Raw genomic sequence first — 19,023 nt, forward strand, 5'->3', positions numbered from 1 at the left:
AAGTGAAATAACATTTGACAGGGAAGACAGTGTGTGGATTACAAAAATTATGAACTTGTATCTCTTGGGGGTATATTTATGCTTCCCCATCTCTTGTTTATCTGTTTTCCCAAGTTTTATTTTTCAAGTGTTTAAGGGGAAATCTGCCCATGACTACCCATTTATGTCTGTAGATGAGGTTCTTTGTTCAAAAGCGAAGTATTTCATTAGATTGTGCAGTTTGCTTGTTGTGTCAGGAACTTGCTGTTGGTAAATTTCCTTTTCATTTCCCAACATCTTATTTCAATATTTCTGTTCAAGTTAATGATAGGTGCAGGAAAAGACGCATCCTGTCTCAAGCAAACAGCATGCATAACCAATCTGACTGGTGCCGGTCAGTATGAAAGGTTTCAGAGTAACAGCCATGTTAGTCTGTATTTGCAAAAAGAAAAGGAGTACTTGTGGCACCTTAGAGACTAACCAATTTATTTGAGCATGAGCTTTCGTGAGCTACAGCTCACTTCATCGGATGCATACTGTGGAAACTGCAGAAGACATTATATACACGGAGACCATGAAACAATACCTCCTCCCACCCCACTCTCCTGCTGGTAATAGCTTATCTAAAGTGATCATCAAGTTGGGCCATTTCCAGCACAAATCCAGGTTTTCTCACCCTCCCCACCCCCCTCCAAAAACCACACACACAAACTCACTCTCCTGCTGGTAATAGCTTATCCAAAGTGACCACTCTCCTTACAATGTGTATGAAAATCAAGGTGGGCCATTTCCAGCACAAATCCAGGTTTTCTCACCCCCCCCCCTTTTCCAAAACACACACACACACACACAAACTCACTCTCCTGCTGGTAATAGCTTATCCAAAGTGACCACTCTCCCTACAATGTGCATGATAATTAAGGTGGGCCATTTCCAGCACAAATCCAGGTTTTCTCACCCCCCTACCCCCATACACACACAAACTCACTCTCCTGCTGGTAATAGCTCATCCAAAGTGACCACTCTCCCTACAATGTACGTGATAATCAAGGTGGGCCATTTCCAGCACAAATCCAGGTTTTCTCACCCCCCCCCCCACACACAAACTCACTCTCCTGTTGGCAATAGCTCATCCAAACTGACCACTCTCCTTACAATGTGTATGATAATCAAGGTGGGCCATTTCCAGTATAAATCCAAGTTTAACCAGAACGTCTGGGGGCGGGAGGGGGGGGTAGGAAAAAACAAGGGGAAATAGGCTACCTTGCATAATGACTTAGCCACTCCCAGTCTCTATTTAAGCCTAAATTAATAGTATCCAATTTGCAAATGAATTCCAATTCAGCAGTTTCTCGCTGGAGTCTGGATTTGAAGTTTTTTTGTTGTAAGATAGCGACCTTCATGTCTGTGATTGCGTGACCAGAGAGATTGAAGTGTTCTCCGACTGGTTTATGAATGTTATAATTCTTGACATCTGATTTGTGTCCATTTATTCTTTTACGTAGAGACTGTCCAGTTTGACCAATGTACATGGCAGAGGGGCATTGCTGGCACATGATGGCATATATCACATTGGTGGATGTGCAGGTGAACGAGCCTCTGATAGTGTGGCTGATGTTATTAGGCCCTGTGATGGTGTCCCCTGAATAGATATGTGGGCACAGTTGGCAACGGGCTTTGTTGCAAGGATAGATTCCTGGGTTAGTGGTTCTGTTGTGTGGTATGTGGTTGTTGGTGAGTATTTGCTTCAGGTTGGGGGGCTGTCTGTAGGCAAGGACTGGCCTGTCTCCCAAGATTTGTGAGAGTGTTGGGTCATCCTTCAGGATAGGTTGTAGATCCTTAATAATGCGTTGGAGGGGTTTTAGTTGGGGGCTGAAGGTGACGGCTAGTGGCGTTCTGTTATTTTCTTTGTTAGGCCTGTCCTGTAGTAGGTGACTTCTGGGAACTCTTCTGGCTCTATCAATCTGTTTCTTCACTTCCGCAGGTGGGTATTGTAGTTGTAAGAATGCTTGATAGAGATCTTGTAGGTGTTTCTCTCTGTCTGAGGGGTTGGAGCAAATGCGGTTGTATCGCAGAGCTTGGCTGTAGACGATGGATCGTGTGGTGTGGTCAGGGTGAAAGCTGGAGGCATGTAGGTAGGAATAGCGGTCAGTAGGTTTCCGGTATAGGGTGGTGTTTATGTGACCATTGTTTATTAGCACTGTAGTGTCCAGGAAGTGGATCTCTTGTGTGGACTGGACCAGGCTGAGGTTGATGGTGGGATGGAAATTGTTGAAATCATGGTGGAATTCCTCAAGGGCTTCTTTTCCATGGGTCCAGATGATGAAGATGTCATCAATATAGCGCAAGTAGAATAGGGGCATTAGGGGACGAGAGCTGAGGAAGCGTTGTTCTAAATCAGCCATAAAAATGTTGGCATACTGTGGGGCCATGCGGGTACCCATAGCAGTGCCGCTGATCTGAAGGTATACATTGTCCCCAAATGTAAAATAGTTATGGGTAAGGACAAAGTCACAAAGTTCAGCCACCAGGTTAGCCGTGACATTATCGGGGATAGTGTTCTTGATGGCTTGTAGTCCATCTTTGTGTGGAATGTTGGTATAGAGGGCTTCTACATCCATAGTCGCCAGGATGGTGTTATCAGGAAGATCACCGATGGATTGTAGTTTCCTCAGGAAGTCAGTGGTGTCTCGAAGGTAGCTGGGAGTGCTGGTAGCGTCGGGCCTGAGGAGGGAGTCTACATAGCCAGACAATCCTGCTGTCAGGGTGCCAATGCCTGAGATGATGGGGCGCCCAGGATTTCCAGGTTTATGGATCTTGGGCAGTAGATAGAATATCCCAGGTCGGGGTTCTAGGGGTGTGTCTGTGCGGATTTGATCTTGTGCTTTTTCAGGAAGTTTCTTGAGCAAATGCTGTAGTTGCTTTTGGTAACTCTCAGTGGGATCATAGGGTAATGGCTTGTAGAAAGTGGTGTTGGAGAGCTGCCGAGCAGCCTCTTGTTCATATTCCGACCTATTCATGATGACAACAGCACCTCCTTTGTCAGCCTTTTTGATTATGATGTCAGAGTTGTTTCTGAGGCTGTGGATGGCATTGTGTTCCGCACGGCAGTATGAAGAAATCTTTCCCCATGCAAGGTGGTGACAACAGAGCACAACCAAAACTACAGTCTCAATACCAAGGTAGGCTCTGTAGCTGCTGCACTTGTATTCCAAGGGGAGAACAGACCATCACTCTGTTTTTTCACAGATCCGTTGGTCCGGTCTCACCCCCAAAATTCCCCTGCATGCTGGAGCACAGTAAGGCCTCACAGAGCACATCCCTGTGGTGCAGAGGGAGGATGGAACCCTTCCACTGGGCCCACAACCCTACACTCATTCCCTGAACAGAATCACAAGAGTTCAGTTTCTAGTTGATGGCTTTGGAATTGGGTCCGGATTTGCAGGGATAATGAGCATCCACAACCCTCACCGAGATCAGTGGGAGCTGCAGGCTGTCAGCATCTCTGCAATTCAGAGGCAAATCAACTAATTATAAATTCATAGCATTTATACAGCACTTTTCAATCTTGTAGTGAAAAATAGCTAGTCAGGCTTAGTAAAGGGGATTACTCATTGCATACAAAGCAATTTAAATTATTGTGTGTAATAAAGAGAATTTGTTTGTACTAAAGTTATTATGCCACAATGTTCCCTGAAAGCTAGTTAATGTTAAATTGGCAGGGATAGTGTCACTCCACCAATCAAGGACAGACTCAATTTTATAGTGGTTGAGAAACTCCTTCCTGCTGAGTAACACTACCTTTCCACTTTCTGAGAAGGATATTTGCCCATCAGTGACTGGAAGTTATTTATAGCACATGGGGTATGTATACCGAGTCAAACTGTGATGAGTCTTTAAAAGTTTGCGGGAATCTTGTGAAAAATTTTCTGCTGGTATGTTGCATGGTCAGTGGGGAAAGGGGAGATGACCCCTCAATTTTACAACTGGAGAATTTATTCTAAAATTGTTGTTTATTTTAACACAGTGTTTGTGAAAGGTATTAGAGTGACTGCCCCAGGCCCTGAAATCCATTGTTCCAAAGAAGGGGGCACAGTGGAGGCAGCAGCAGTACTGGCTTCATCTACTGTACTACCTGGGTGCCTCAACCCTGGCTGGAAGGGGCCAGCTCTAGGGGTGAGTCCCTATGGGTGATTCAGGCCTTTGCCTTTCTGCGGGGACTAGCAGCAAAGGAGAAAATGAGTGCCCGGTGTGCTGATGGCCATGTACTGGGAATTGGACGGAGACCCATTAAACGACATTTGGTCGCAGTGGGCCATGGAGGGAGCTAAACCAGCATACAAGAGATTTTCTTTTTTATTACCTAACTACTGAGCTGTTGAGCCCCCAAGGCTTCCCTTTCTTAAGAAATTATCCGCTACTGGTATTTGTGCACTCGACATCAAACTCTTTGGGTTGTGGGAACATAATTTCCATGGCAACTCATTGTGACTTCCTAATGAACAGGAACAGACTCCTAAGAAATAATGATCCTGATTACATGCAAACATCCTTTAGGAATAAAAATGGAGGCAGACCAAAAGGAAGCAATGTAGTCATCCTCTCCCCACCCCACCCCCATTAATGTGTTCAAAGCAGTAGGTTAGAATCAACATACATAAAGAACCATTTACGTTTTGAAAGGATCATTGTGTAAAATAACAATAAATATAGACGGAACTATATGAACTAGAGTAACTGTTGCAATGCATAATGGCTAATCCCATCCCTTAACACAACGGCATATGTCTTGCTACAGATGATGCTTCTTAGGTGCACAAAGTAACCTCAGGATTTCTTCACCTGGAGTAAAATGAAAAGGATAGATGTAAATCACGGTCTGATGTAAGGCAAAGTGGGCTGAATTCACCCTGAGCTATGCCAAAGTGCATGTCCAAAATATTTTAGCAGGGAAGCAAACTACAAGGGACAGCTTTGGTGCTCACTTCCCCTTCAACCTCTCAGAGTTCACCCTCTGTCGTCATTCATGGCCAGAGCCACAAACTGGATTGGGCATGTGATCTGCAGGGAGTAGTACTTGACTCTCCATGCTGCTCCTCTCACTAGGTTGAAATACCCCCGGTACAAATAATCTATGAAGGGGAAAGGGGAGGTGCAGGCACCTGGCCACAATAATACTTTTGCAGTATTATTTTGCATCTGCTTTGACAGCAAAGAGGACCTGGACTTGGTCATTTTTAGTTTGTCTTAGTATCATCTTGTTTCATGTGGGCTGTCAAGGCTTAAAGAAGGAAACTATGGATCTTTGGTACCTATTGCATTCTGCATATGTTACAGAACAGCTAATGAAATGTTCTGTACCTCAAGCTAATTAACTCACATCCATGGTGTTTACTAATATTAGCTGCATTAATAATAATAATATTACTGGAACACCTTTCATCTAAAGATTTCAAAGTACTTTACAAACATTAATAGAATAAGCCTCACAACACTGCTGTTAGGTAAGGAAGTAAGATTGTTTCCACTTCATATTCTATTACAGAGACACAAACAGATGAACAATTAGTGACTTTCTCAGTCACTCAGCAAGTCCGTATCAGAGCCATGTCTCTTCTCTAGCCACTAGCTCATGCTGCCTTCCCTCAGTTTTTATACTATGTTGTCTTCCTCTTAGCAGCACCTTTAAGTACACTGATTAAAACTGGCAAAGGAGAAGAAAGAGTCCCTTAAGCATCTGATAATGAACAGCACAAAGCATCATTAAGTCCTCCCATGCTCTTCTCTATTGGCAACACTGCCTCCCACTTATTCATGTTAAGAGAATAAAACACCCTAAAGTGGAACTCAGCAGGAGGGGCTTTCATTCGAAAACCCATTTACGCAAGACTGCCTATATACAAATCATTGACTCAGATACTTACAGAGCTGTTTCACCTGGTGTTTGTTTTGTCTTTTTGAAGCACTAAAATTAAACACAAGCAACACAATCTTGTCATTATTGTATTTCTGAGTGAAAGGCTTTTACTAAGTATATTCATAACTTACATTAGTACTGCTCCTTTCATCCCACCTGGCCCCAAATGGAATATACAGGAATCACTTCACCTCCCATTGATATGCAGCCACCTCTGGGGATGGGTTATAACAGTTCTCAGAACAGTATACAGCTACACTACACAACAGTATCGGACAGAAAACTGCAGAAAATGCACCATAATTGTTCAAACTGAAAAGCAGACAGGACAACACCTGTACTTTTGTGAAAAATGCCAGGGGTGGAAAGGATTCCAACTTGATATCAGAAAGATGGTATGTCTGCCACCCAGCCGGAGTGCATGAGATCAGTACAGGCAGGGCTGGATTTCCAATTAGGCACAGTAGGCATGTGCCCAGGGGCACTCATGTTCTAGGGGTGCCTAAAAGTTAAAAGAAAAAAGAAAAGGAGTACTTGTGGCACCTTAGAGACTAACCAGTTTATTTGAGCATGAGCTTTCGTGAGCTACAGCTCACTTCATCGGATGCATAGCATATCGTGGAAACTGCAGAAGACATTATATACACACAGAGACCATGAAACAAAACTTCCTCCCACCCCACTCTCCTGCTGGTAACAGCTTATCTAAAGTGATCATCAAGTAGGGCCATTTCCAGCACAAATCCAGGTTCTCTCACCCTTTCCCCCCCCCCCCACATACAAATTCACTCTCCTGCTATTACCAGCAGGAGAGTGAGTTTGTGTGTGTGTGGGGGGGGGGGGGGTGAGAAAACCTGGATTTGTGCTGGAAATGGCCCTACTTGATGATCACTTTAGATAAGCTATTACCAGCAGGAGAGTGGGGTGGGAGGAAGTTTTGTTTCATGGTCTCTGTGTGTATATAATGTCTTCTGCAGTTTCCACGATATGCTATGCATCCGATGAAGTGAGCTGTAGCTCACGAAAGCTCATGCTCAAATAAACTGGTTAGTCTCTAAGGTGCCACAAGTCCTCCTTTTCTTTTTTCTTTTTACGAATACAGACTAACACGGCTGTTACTCTAAAAGTTAAAAGTGGATTAAAAGTTTCATTTTTTATAGAAAACACAAGGTCAGCTGTAGGCAGGGGGAGCGCTGAAGATGCTGTGCCTAGGGGAATATAAGGGGTAAATTCGGCCGGAGAGAAGAGTGCCATTTCCTGAATATCCAACAGACTGTTTTACTTCAGAGTCTCCCGTCTAGTAACCCAGCCTGGCCTTGCCATAGCGTGCAAGCATTACCAGGACCACAGCCCAAGCCTAGGCTGTGGTTCATGTAGACTATCCCTGATAAACAGAAGGAGGACGACCATTCGGAGTCTGTCATTTCTGTATATGGCAAATTACAGTATCTTCTCTCACAACAACACACACCTATGTGCACCCCCACGTTAGCGAGACTCGTGTGTTATATGACCTGTATATACCACCTTTCTGGGTCTATTTCTAAGTCCAAGACAATAGAAGTGTTGTGTTAAGCCTCACCTCCCCTCACTCAGAAAATAACGCTGAGATTAAACAAAGCTTTTTCTTAACAGCAGCTGTGCTGACTCATTATGATGGTTTCTGATTCATTGATGCTTTTGTTACCTTAAATATTTTTTCTCTTCGAGCCACAATTCCAAAAATTACAGTGAGTAAAACCACCACGATGGCAGCAATAATGGCCTCCAAGGGAAAAACCGGTTTTCTATCTGTTGGAAGGGGGAAAAAAACACCCATTTGGATACTGGACAGATTGATACACTTCTATAAAGCAAGTCATTTTAGAGATGTCCAAAAAAGAGCAGGTGGTTTCTTCCTGTCCCTGTCTACACAGTGACCTGAACTGTGCTAAAAACGGAGGTCAAACACTGTTGTAATGCATGGGATATTCATGTGGTTCTGACATTCAAAAAGAAAGACGCAAACAACAAACAGCCAGACATTTTTACTGGACTAACTGGAAATATTAATTGGTGGCCACTCCAGCAGGTTCTCCGGCTAGGCCATCAGGCCATGGACACAGAGTAAGATGTGCAGTAGTGTTTCCTGACACCTCCAGTGCAGCTGTTTTTATGATGGTTCTAGGGATAGGAGAGAATGGCTTGTGGGCAGCCCTGCAGCCAGAAAACCGTGTATTTATTAGAATGAGAGGTGGGAAACTGCAGCCCTAAGATAGTTGTAGATTATTAGGAAAACATATGCAACAGATCCCTACTGTGGCACCTTTGTATTCTGTAACTTGATACAATTCAAATGTATCCTCTTATTTGTGTGTCAACAACCCAATTAAGGGATGGGAGAAAATTACTGATTTCTTTCTAAACAGGGCATAGCTTCTTGCTTTCGAAACAAATGTCTCAACAGCTGTTAAGCAGAGAATCTTCACATTGTTTTACATCCTTTAAAAAAACAAAAACAGCTAGCCTTCCTGGGAGAGGCCAGTAGTCTGAGCAGAAGCCAAAGTTAGTACTCCTGGATTTTGTTCTCAATTCTGATTTTGTCTTTGCCACTGCCTTGTGCTGGGCAAGACCCTGCGCCTTGTTCTACCTCATTTTCCCCATTTGTAAAATGCGAATAAGAATATCCCCCTTCAAAGGTGAGCTTTGTGGCTTAATTAACATTTATCAAGCCATCTGAGATCCTCGATTGCATCATGCTGTCTATGCACAAATTATAATTATTATACTTCATCCAGTTTTTCGGCCAATCAGCATGTGAGCTTTGTGTCAGCCTATTTCTAGCTGTTGCTCCACCTGGCCCTGGCCCCAACCTGCTATTCAAAGCACTGATGTGTCATTGCCCTACTTACTTCAAATAAAAAGTCCTGTTTACAACCACCCCTGCTCTAATTTCTACTGAATTCCATTGAGGGAAAAGAACAAGTTATTATATATTGTTTGCATTACAGTCGTGCCAGATTTCTCCACTCGTCATCGGGCTAATTGTGCTGGGCACTGTGCAAACATGAAAGAAGAGACAGTGCCTGCCCCAAAGTGTTTATAATCTAGTGCCCTGATGCTGCAAATGGATCCACGCTCCTGTGGCTGAACTGAGCCTCGCCGACCTAAACAGGGCTCTTCACTGGCACAGGGATTTGCCAGTATGGACTGCACTGCAGTATTGGGGCCTGTATAAAGTATAACATTTTGCTCAGGGCAACTAATAACTGCTGGGATTCAAGTTGGCCAATGTGCATGAATTTAAAGAAGGGACTGGAATGCTTTGAAAATTTCAATGCACACATCTGGCTTCAGGAGATCAGAAGGTGAGATGCAGCCCCTTCAGATTACACACTCCAAATACTTTTAAATAACTGGTGGAACAGGAAAAGCATTTAATGCTGCTCTAGCCTTCTAAGTATTAACCAGTCAGGTGCATAAGCCAAGCTATTGTTTCTATGCACTTAGATGCACACTCATTAGTGTTACCTTCAACTGTCAGGTGGAACTCCTTTTTCATCCCTCCAAGAACAGATTTAGCCTCACAAGTGTATGTTCCATTGTCAGATTTTTCTACTTTCTTGATAGTCAGCTGGAAGACCTCACTAGTATGGTATATCTGATAGCGATCTTTCTTCAGGGTCAGGGTGCTGTTGTCTTTATACCAAACCATTTCAGCTTGAGGGTTGGAATTCACATTGCAAGTCAGCTTCACATCATTCTTTTCTTCTACTGGAGGAGGGTCTTCCCCAGTTAGGAGAGGGGGAACTGTTCACAATAACCAGTTATTTTAATTACAAAGTTACCAGAACCACAAACACCTACTTACTAGTTAAGGGAAAAGGAGTTCCCTTTAAACATTTCTGATGCATGCACAAATAACAATGATGATGAATAGCAGTTCTGTAACCCTTCACAGCACTACTTGAGCAAACTGGGCAGTCATCATTAGAAACAGTAATTTCCAGACATAATTTTAAAAGGGAGTCCTGACTACTTTTCAAAACACCAATATAAAACACTTCACTGCTACAGCTTTCAGCAGTCTTTCCTACGAGCTGTACTAGTGTTAAATTTCATTCTGTCATAACATCAAATATTACAGTGAGAAATCTAAACTGGATGCATTGCAGGATCAGAATTTAGCTTATTTAATAATTTTCCCATGCACTGCTAATTTTAATTTTAATTATTTTCCCATGCACTGCTAAACACTGCTGGAACGTGATACATTTGGAGCAGAGGAAGTGGGGCTGGACAGAGCAGGAGAGAGAACAGACACCACCAAGGAGGGGGGCAAGATTGATCACATGACATCTTCCATCTGGAGGCACAGTTGGCCACCTTTATGTCTTCAAAGCTTCAGGCATCACATTTCAGCTCTTTCACTGAATAAAAGCTTGGTTTTTACAGCGTAATAACTAATGCCTATTAACCATCATGCTGCAAAATCCTAGTGGAGTCAAAGGGCAGGTAGTTTTTGACATGATGTAGCTAGGCGAGATCAATCCTACGTCTCCCACCCATGGCTGAGCTCACCTAGCTACATCCCGGTAAAAGCTGAAGTGCTGTATGTCTCCTAGGGTTTGACAGTGGGAAGGCTAACACACGTCAGTTATCCTTTTTTTATTTATTATTTATTTTTTATATTTTTTGCAGTGAAGACATAGCCAAAGGCACTCATGGCTCCTGGTTCAGGGCATAGGCCACTCACCAGCAGGTGTCTGGAGTTTAGGTGCATCAGGAGGATTTTATATATTCCTCTAGCATCGCACAGTGGCCACTGCAGCAGAGAGGATACCAGAGGAGACGGGTCTTTTTTGTGCTCTGATTCTTTTGTTCCCCTCTTTTTTCAAGCCGGAGTCTAGGTGGAGGAGGCAACAATGTCTAGTCAATCTACTTCTTAATCAAGGGCCTCATCCAGCTCCCACTGAAGAAAACTGAAAGGCCCCGCATTGATTTAAATGAAAGTCGGATCAGGCTTGAAGGTTTTGTTTACGCTAGGGAAAAAGTGTATTTTGAACACATTAGCGAACACCTAACATCAGCTAACACTTTTTCCTAGAGAAGACAAGGCAAAAGAATATAGAACAGTTGGGCATGGACTTCACCTAGTGAGCAGCCCCTGGGTGTGCTAAACCCACTGATCTCACACTGCCATAGCTATTTTGCATAATCAGCCCTCCCATTAACTCACACTGGACATCCAGAGTCACCGAGATCTGAATGGACTCGTTCCGCACCAGCTTGCAGGTAAAGCTGACTCCATTGTCGGTCTTAGAGACTGGAAGGATGCAGATGTTAGTGGTATTCATTTTATTGCCATCTTTCATGTTCACAGTCCCACTGTCTCGGTACCAGCGTAATTCCTCCGCCCTGCTGCTGTTATGTACAGTGCACCACAGGGACTCTTCACGGCCAGGCTTTGTGGATAGTATTTGGTTATCAGAACGATTGTTTATAGCCAGCTCCACACCTGGGAAGGGAAATGGACATGGTGGGTTTCACAATCTGTACCTTTTGCACAGGCCAGGACAATATGAATAATTACCAGGCCGCTCTGACAATGCCCAGGCCCTGGAAAGCAGGTTAAGAATGGAGTTGTCAGACTTAAATCTAATAACCACCGTTTCCAAAGCAGCTTCTCAAACTGCAGCAACAATTGTTCAGGCACAACTTGTGTTTTATTTATTTAGATTTACAAAAAAGACACAAAGGTACCTGCCCTAAGCTGTCAGCCTTCTAAAATTGCAAGCAAACGCAGGGCCCTGACGCTGTAGCTGACTGCATGGGTGCAGGAACCTAGGCTGCGAAGAAAAACCCTACCAGCCACCACCATATATAGCAGTGATGTATTAGCCCCTCCAGCAAAAGGAAACAATAAAGACAAATACTTCACCCTCCCTGAAATACTATGTGTGCTCAGTTTTCACAGCCAGGCTTTTATGCACTCAATTTTTCATGCTCATGTTTTTACGTGCTCATTTTTTTGATTGTCTCAAGTTGCATTTGTGAGTATAACTGGGTGGTTAGATCACCAGCTACGTCTGCACTGGCTTCAGTAGAGTTTTGCTGTTCAAGGACTGCAGAGTCAGATTCTAAGCTTGGAGCCTTAGGACATTTTCACTGGGAAAAATAATCCCTGTGGGAGATAAGTTGTCATTATCTCCGAAACTCAAGACTCTAGTTCCCGTTATGTCTTAATTAACTGAAAAAGTCAGTTGAAAATGCAAAGGCAATTGTGCTCTTGGGGCACAAAAATAACCTCAGACCATGATTCTCTTGTTTGGTACTCCTAGATAGCGAAAGCATTCAGACTTTTCGTTTTTCACGTATTGTTCAAATAATGGAGTCCTCTGATTTTTGTACTCTTTGAGTTCACCAGTCTCATTTAGTGTGAATGACACTTTTTAAAATGGTGAAGTCTCTTCATTCTCTCTGGTTGCTCACGACGCTGTATTGAGCAGATCAGTTCTTTCTATGTGTAGCCTATTTAGGACCGATTACTACAATATAGGAAATGTAGGATCCAGCTGTAGCACATCGCCCTGGACACTACCCAGTGACAGGTGTCAAGCAGAGCATCAGGAGATATTAAGAAGCTCAGACAAATAAGCTGCAGCTTTTCTTTGCTGCTTACCTGTGACTAGACACGGAAAAAGTAAAACTGCAAGGACAGGTACTCCATAAGGGGTGGGTAGGCGACTCTTCTGGGCCATCTCTGATATACTCAGGTGGGATCTGTTGGATAGAGAGTCATAGTTCTGTGAATACTGCAAGCATGGGATAATTATACATTGCTATCACACATTCCGAGTAAAGCCCTCCCAGAAAGGCCCTTCACAGGCACTGATGGGCAGGTGGGGCCTGAGGAGGAAGTTGTATTAGTTTCTTGTTGGTTGTACTCCACAAGCAACTGGCCCTTAAATCGTTAGCCCCTTCCTCAGAAATAATTTTTTTCCTAGCAATGCTAAGTTACTTCTGTGGCAGAGGTCCTTTCTCTTGGGATATCTAACCCTGCTGCTTACCTTGGGGAGAGTCTGTGAAGAGGCTTCTCCTGTTCAGAAATGCACAACACTTTCCCCATCTCATTTATAAGGGTTGAACTCTAATGTTTTTATTGTAGTTCAGTGTCAAGTGAGTCAGATAAACTGGGGTCAAGGTCTTGTTCCTTCACTGAATTTCTGAGTACACAAAACACCAGTTAGAAAATAAGGACTCTTCCTGCACTGCTCACTGTTTTATGGGATTAGCTGAGGCAATGAGTAACTAACAGGAAAGTTCCTGGGTCAGCCATTGCTGATTTCAACCAAAAATAAGGCATGTTTCCTTCTCAGCTTTCCTCATGTTGTTGGGGCCTGCATTCATTCAAGCCAGTGGGAGCTTTGTTCCAGACCTCAACAACTGGGGCAGGAACCCATCCCATTCTTTCCCTTTCTCCCACCGCGGAGCCATTCGTAGTCCCTGGGACTGCATGCAGGAGTGAGGTTACTGGGAATTGGCTCAAACTCTGAAACGTATGTTTGGAGATCAGAGAGCAGGGTCACTGCAGTGACCTAGAAACTACAAATGAGTCCCCTCCGCCCCCATAAGTTCGGCCAATACACTTCAGTCCTGAAGAGCACCAGGCCTTGATATTCCACTCCTGGGACTGACCCCACCCCAGCCCTCTGCTGGGGCACATCACTGCTGACCCGCAGTGCCCTGTCTTATTTCTGCTCTCCCAGCGCTGCGCCCAATTCCCCCACTCTCTCAGTGAACCCCCGTGCTGCATTGTGGCTCCCCCTGCTATTCCAGACACCTCCAAGCTGGAAACACCTATTTTTCAGTTAGCTCAGCCACTGGGGCCAGCCCTGATGTTACGGTGGATACAACTGTGTTGAATTCCAGGGAGTTCCGGCTGCTTACAAGGCTGGATTTGTCTCCATGTGTTTCGAAGCAGCACTCTGGGGGCACAGCTGAAACCCATGGTGCTAAGGGAAGATGGCATTTTGAATATTCTCAGCACACCTTAGCAGGACAAAGGTGATAACTATAAACCACTAGGTCCTTACCAATTCTGACCCTGAAAGGAATGTCCCACTGACGTCGATGGGCCTGTGGGTGCTCAGCACCTCTCTGGATCAGGCTTATCATAAACCTGGGATCAGAAACTGGCTACAGTGGGCCATAAAATGCATTTCATAGGCAGGAAAGGGACCCTGGACAAGGTGGACTATGTTCGACCCACTCAGCAGAGAGCACCAGTAGGTTTGGAGAGCTGCTATATGGCTTTGCTGTTGACAGGACACTAGAGGGTGCCAGTGCACAAAATACTATGTATTAGTAGCTCTGTACATTGGTTCATCTGTTGGAAAAATCCACGGACAACAAGAAGCCGTTTTCAGGAAACATTTTTTATTTGATGCCTACCCAAGGTGCTTTGGAGAGAGGAGTCAGAGTGGGGCCTGTCTCTGACATCTCCTCCTGGATGTCTAGCTGCCACCCCTAGCTCAGCATGGCTAAAACAGAGCACGGGTGCCATTCAGGTAGGGCAGAGTGGGGCTGAGTTTTGTACCCCCACGCTGCTTACTCCTCCCCCACGCCCCACCAGCCAGGAGTAATGTGGCTCATTCTCCCCCCCACACCGGCTGGCTATTCTTTGCTCAGCCAATAGGAATGCAGAGGTGTATCTGGCAGAACCAATAGCAGGGCTGGGAGCTTTTGCAGCACTTTTTTCAAATTTATTTTCCTGAAGCTCTGGGCTTAGGTCAGAAGATGCTTGCTGCAGATTTCATCATGACCTGCCATTCACCTTCCCGGGGTGACATGTTACAAAGCTGCTCTGAGCAGGGGGTGGGACTAGATGACCTCCTGAGGTCCCTTCCACCCCTGATCTTCTATGAAAGGCAGGAGCCAGCCCCTTATGACACCAGTAGACGGAGAACTGCTCGGGAGGGGCAGGGGCTGCTGTCCCAGGCACATTCAGGGGATCATTATCCCCACAGAGAGGCCAGCTCTGGACGTTTCAGGCTGCAAGAGCCGTGCTGAAGAATGACCACCTGGGATTTTCCCCTGCTGTCAAGAAACAAACGTGCTCTCACACCACCAATACTTTTGAAATGACACTTAAAACTTCCTATCTTTTCCAACTCTTTAATTTTCCAGTGAATGGCAGTACCCCAGTGCGGCCATTTAGTGCCATGTGTCTGCGGGAGTCTTTCTTTGCCAGCAATAGGCTTTGGGTCAGGTCCATAGGCTGTGATACAGTAACACTGATCTCTCTCAGGTTTCAGAGTAACAGCCGTGTTAGTCTGTATTCGCAAAAAGAAAAGGAGGACTTGTGGCACCTTAGAGACTAACCAATTTATTTGAGCATAAGCTTTCGTGAGCTACAGCTCACTTCATCGGATGCATACTGTGGAAAGTGTAGAAGATCTTATTATATACACAGAAAGCATGAAAAAATACCTCCTCCCACCCCACTCTCCTGCTGGTAATAGCTTATCTAAAGTGATCACTCTCCTTACAATGTGTATGATAATCAAGTTGGGCCATTTCCAGCACAAATCCAGGTTTTCTCACCACACCCCCCCCCACCCCTCCCCGGACAAACTCACTCTCCTGCTGGTAATAGCTAGATAAGCTATTACCAGCAGGAGAGTGAGTTTGTGGGGTGGGGTGGGGTGAGAAAACCTGGATTTGTGCTGGAAATGGCCCAACTTGATTATCATACACATTGTAAGGAGAGTGATCACTTTAGATAAGCTATTACCAGCAGGAGAGTGGGGTGGGAGGAGGTATTTTTTCGTGCTTTTTGTGTGTATATAATAAGATCTTCTATACTTTCCACAGTATGCATCCGATGAAGTGAGCTGTAGCTCACGAAAGCTTATGCTCAAATAAATTGGTTAGTCTCTAAGGTGCCACAAGTACTACTGATCTCTCTGTGAATGCTGGGATTTTACCAAATTTCCCCAGCGTGGGGGTGCACTTTTCTAGGACCTTTTTCCCAGATACCTTTTGAGGAGCTTCTGCCCCTGGACTGCTGCTCTCCAGCAGCCATTTTGCAGCTTTCCGCTGTATGTCCTCTTCCGGCTTATCTCCTGTTGTACTTACTCTTTAACATTCCTGAGGGTGGCAGAGTCTCACAGATCAGTGAGTTTCATGGAGGTGATGTTTAGTCTATCAAATCCTTACAGCAACACCCCAGAAATCTACTTCCAACTTAATCGCTGTATTTATCGTAACTATTTGCATAAACCCTTCAGTGAACATAAACCTAAGCCAATCTGAACAAGTTGTAAGATTTGGCTGCCAAAATGTGTTTGTTATAGATCTACACTGCTAACATCCATCCTTTAATTATAGTCTAGATAGTAAAAAGAATGAGGAGTACCTTAGAGACTAACAAATTTATTTGTGGCACCTTAGAGACTAACAAATTTATTTGAGCATAAGCTTTCGTGGCCTAAAACCCACTTCATCGGATACATGCAGTGGAAAATACAGTAGGAAGATATATATATATACACTGAGAACATGAAACAATGGGTGTTGTCATACCCACTATAAGGAGAGTGATCAGTTAAGGTGAGCTATTATCAGCAGGAAAAAAAATAACCTTTTGTAGTGATAATCAGGATGGCCCATTTCCAACAGTTGACAAGAAGGTGTGTATAACAGTAGGGGGGGATGATAAACATGGGGAAATAGTTTTACTTTGTGTAATGACCCATCCACTCCCAGTCTTTATTCAAGCCTAATTTAATGGTGTCCAGTTTGCAAATTAATTCCAATTCAGCAGTTTCTCGTTGGAGTCTGTTTTTGAATTTTTTGTTGTTGAAATATTACCACTTTTAGGTCTGTAATTGAGTGACCAGGGAGATTGAAGTGTTCTCTGACTGCTTTTTGAATGTTATAATTCTTGATGTCTGATTTGTGTCCATTTATTCTTTTACATAGAGGCTGTCCGGTTTGGCCGATGTACATGGCAGAGGGGCATTTCTGACACGTGATGGCATGTATCACATTGGTAGATGTGCAGGTGAACGAGCCTCTGATAGTGTGGCTGATGTGATTAGGCCCTATGATGGTGTCCTCTGAATAGATACGTTGACAGAGTTGGAAACGGGCTTTGTTGCAAGGATAGGTTCCTGGGTTAGTGTTTTTGTTGTGTGGTGTGTCGTTGCTGGTGAGTAGTTGCTTCAGGTTGGGGGGCTGTCTGTAAGCAAGGACTGGCCTGTCTCCCAAGATCTGTGAGAGTGATGGGTCGTCCTTCAGGATAGGTTGTAGATCCTTGATGATGCGCTGGAGAGGTTTTAGTTGGGGGCTGAAGGTGAAGGCTAGTGGCGTTCTGTTACTTTCTTTGTTGGGCCTGTCCTGTAGTAGGTGACTTCTGGGTACTCTTCTGGCTCTGTCAGTCTGTTACCTCACTTCAGCAGGTGGGTATTGTAGTTGTAAGAATGCTTGATAGAGATCTTGTAGGTGTTTGTCTCTGTCTGATGGATTGGAGCAAATGCGGTTGTATCGTAGAGCTTGGCTGTAGACAATGGATCATTTGGTGTGGTCTGGATGAAAGCTGGAGGCATGTAGGTAAGTATAGCGGTCAGTAGGTTTACTGTATAGGGTGGTGTTTATGTGAACATCGCTAATTAGCACTGTAGTGTCCAGGAAGTGGATCTCTTGTGTGGACTGGTCCAGGCTGAGGTTGATGGTGGGATGGAAATTGTTGAAATCATGGTGGAATTCCTCAAGGGCTTCTTTTCCATGGTCCAGATGATGAAAACGTCATCAATGTAGCGCAAGTAGAGTAGGGGCATTAGGGGACGAGAGCTGAGGAAGCGTTGTTCTAAGTCAGCCATAAAAATGTTGGCATACTGTGGGGCCATGCGGGTACCCATAGCAGTGCCGCTGATTTGAAGGTATACATTGTCCCCAAATGTGAAATAGTTATGGGTGAGGACAAAGTCACAAAGTTCAGCCACCAGGTTTGCCGTGACATTATTGGGGATACTGTTCCTGACGGCTTGTAGTCCATCTTTGTGTGGAATGTTGGTGTAGAGGGCTTCTACATCCATAGCGGCCAGGATGGTGTTTTCAGGAAGATCACCAATGGATTGCAGTTGCCTCAGGAAGTCAGTGGTGTCTCGAAGGTAGCTGGGAGTGCTGGTAGCATAAGGCTTGAGGAGAGAGTCCACATAGCCAGACAATCCTGCTCTCAGGGTACCAATGCCTGAGATGATGGGGCATCCAGGATTTCCAGGTTTATGGATCTTGGGTAGCAGATAGAATACCCCTGGTCGTGATTCTAGGGGTGTGTCTGTGCAGATTTGTTCTTGTGCTTTTTCAGGGAGTTTCTTGAGCAGATGGTGTAGTTTCTTTTGGTAGCCCTCAGTGGGATCAGAGGGTAATAGCTTGTAGAAAGTGGTATTGGAGAGCTGCCTAGCACCCTCTTGTTCATATTCCGACCTATTCATGATGACAACAGCACTTCCTTTGTCAGCCTTTTTGATTATGATGTCAGCGTTGTTTCTGAGGCTGTGGATGGCATTGTGTTCTGCACGGCTAGATAGTGATTCTTTTTAAAGGCATAGACCCCAGTGTTAATAAAAAAATTGTTTAAATAACTAGATTGGACTTTTTTGGGGCTAGTTTTTAAGTGACTGTGGACTATTGATGCAGTAGAAAATAGCCCCGGGAATCATGGTTAAAGTTGCCCCCCCCCCCGGCTACCAAAATCTGAAATGGTGCCCCTGAAACAGAGCCCTCAAACTTTCCCCAAAGCCCTCCCCACACCCTCCCTTCTTGAGCACTGTGGACAACACCACCATCCTCTCTGTCACTCAGGCCTGTAACCTGGGTGTCATCTTTCACTCGGCCCTCTCTCTTGACCCTCACACCTAGGCTCACAGATTCTTTCCAGATAAAATCTCTATGATATGGCCTTTCCTGTCCATCCACACAGCTAAAACTCTCGTCCAGACTCTCATCAGCTCATGTCTTGATTATTGCAACATCCTTTTCTCTGGCCTTGACAAATGCAACCTTGCTTCCACTCATATCTATTTAAAATGCTGCTGCAAAGATCATTGCTTTGACCATGTGACTCCTCTCTGCATCCCTCC

The 19,023-nt window shown here is 44.6% G+C and overlaps 1 protein-coding gene across 2 annotated transcripts; it reads right to left on the bottom strand.

Moving 5' to 3' along the window:
• Nucleotides 1-4,005: 4,005 nt before the first annotated feature.
• TMIGD1 (transmembrane and immunoglobulin domain containing 1) lies at nt 4,006-13,056 on the bottom strand. Of its 2 annotated transcripts, XM_074974616.1 has the most exons (7): nt 12,946-13,056; nt 12,558-12,658; nt 11,115-11,393; nt 9,407-9,685; nt 7,584-7,687; nt 5,904-5,944; nt 4,006-4,821 (listed from the first exon to the last, which is right to left on the bottom strand). In XM_074974616.1, the coding sequence occupies exons 1-7, from the start codon at nt 13,002-13,004 to the stop codon at nt 4,818-4,820; spliced, it is 867 nt and encodes a 288-aa protein (XP_074830717.1). In that variant the 5' UTR covers nt 13,005-13,056; the 3' UTR covers nt 4,006-4,817. The 2 variants fall into 2 exon arrangements, with proteins under 2 accessions (XP_074830717.1, XP_074830719.1); XM_074974618.1 differs by lacking the exon at nt 4,006-4,821 and having other exon boundaries at nt 5,900-5,944.
• Between the last annotated feature and the right edge of the window lie 5,967 nt (nt 13,057-19,023).

The sequence above is a fragment of the Natator depressus genome, chromosome 17 (assembly GCF_965152275.1).
Source record: "Natator depressus isolate rNatDep1 chromosome 17, rNatDep2.hap1, whole genome shotgun sequence".
NCBI classification, from domain to species: Eukaryota; Metazoa; Chordata; order Testudines; family Cheloniidae; genus Natator; species Natator depressus.

Excerpts from the sequence above, each read along its gene's own strand:
- TMIGD1 (XM_074974616.1), bottom strand. The coding sequence starts at position 13,004 with ATGGGGAAAGTGTTGTGCATTTCTGAACAGGAGAAGCCTCTTCACAGA. Across the intron at positions 12,659-12,945 it reads CTTCACAGACTCTCCCCAAG|ATCCCACCTGAGTATATCAG; the intron begins GTAAGCAGCAGG and ends TCTATCCAACAG. Across the intron at positions 5,945-7,583 it reads GAAGAGAAAAAATATTTAAG|TGCTTCAAAAAGACAAAACA; the intron begins GTAACAAAAGCA and ends GTTTAATTTTAG.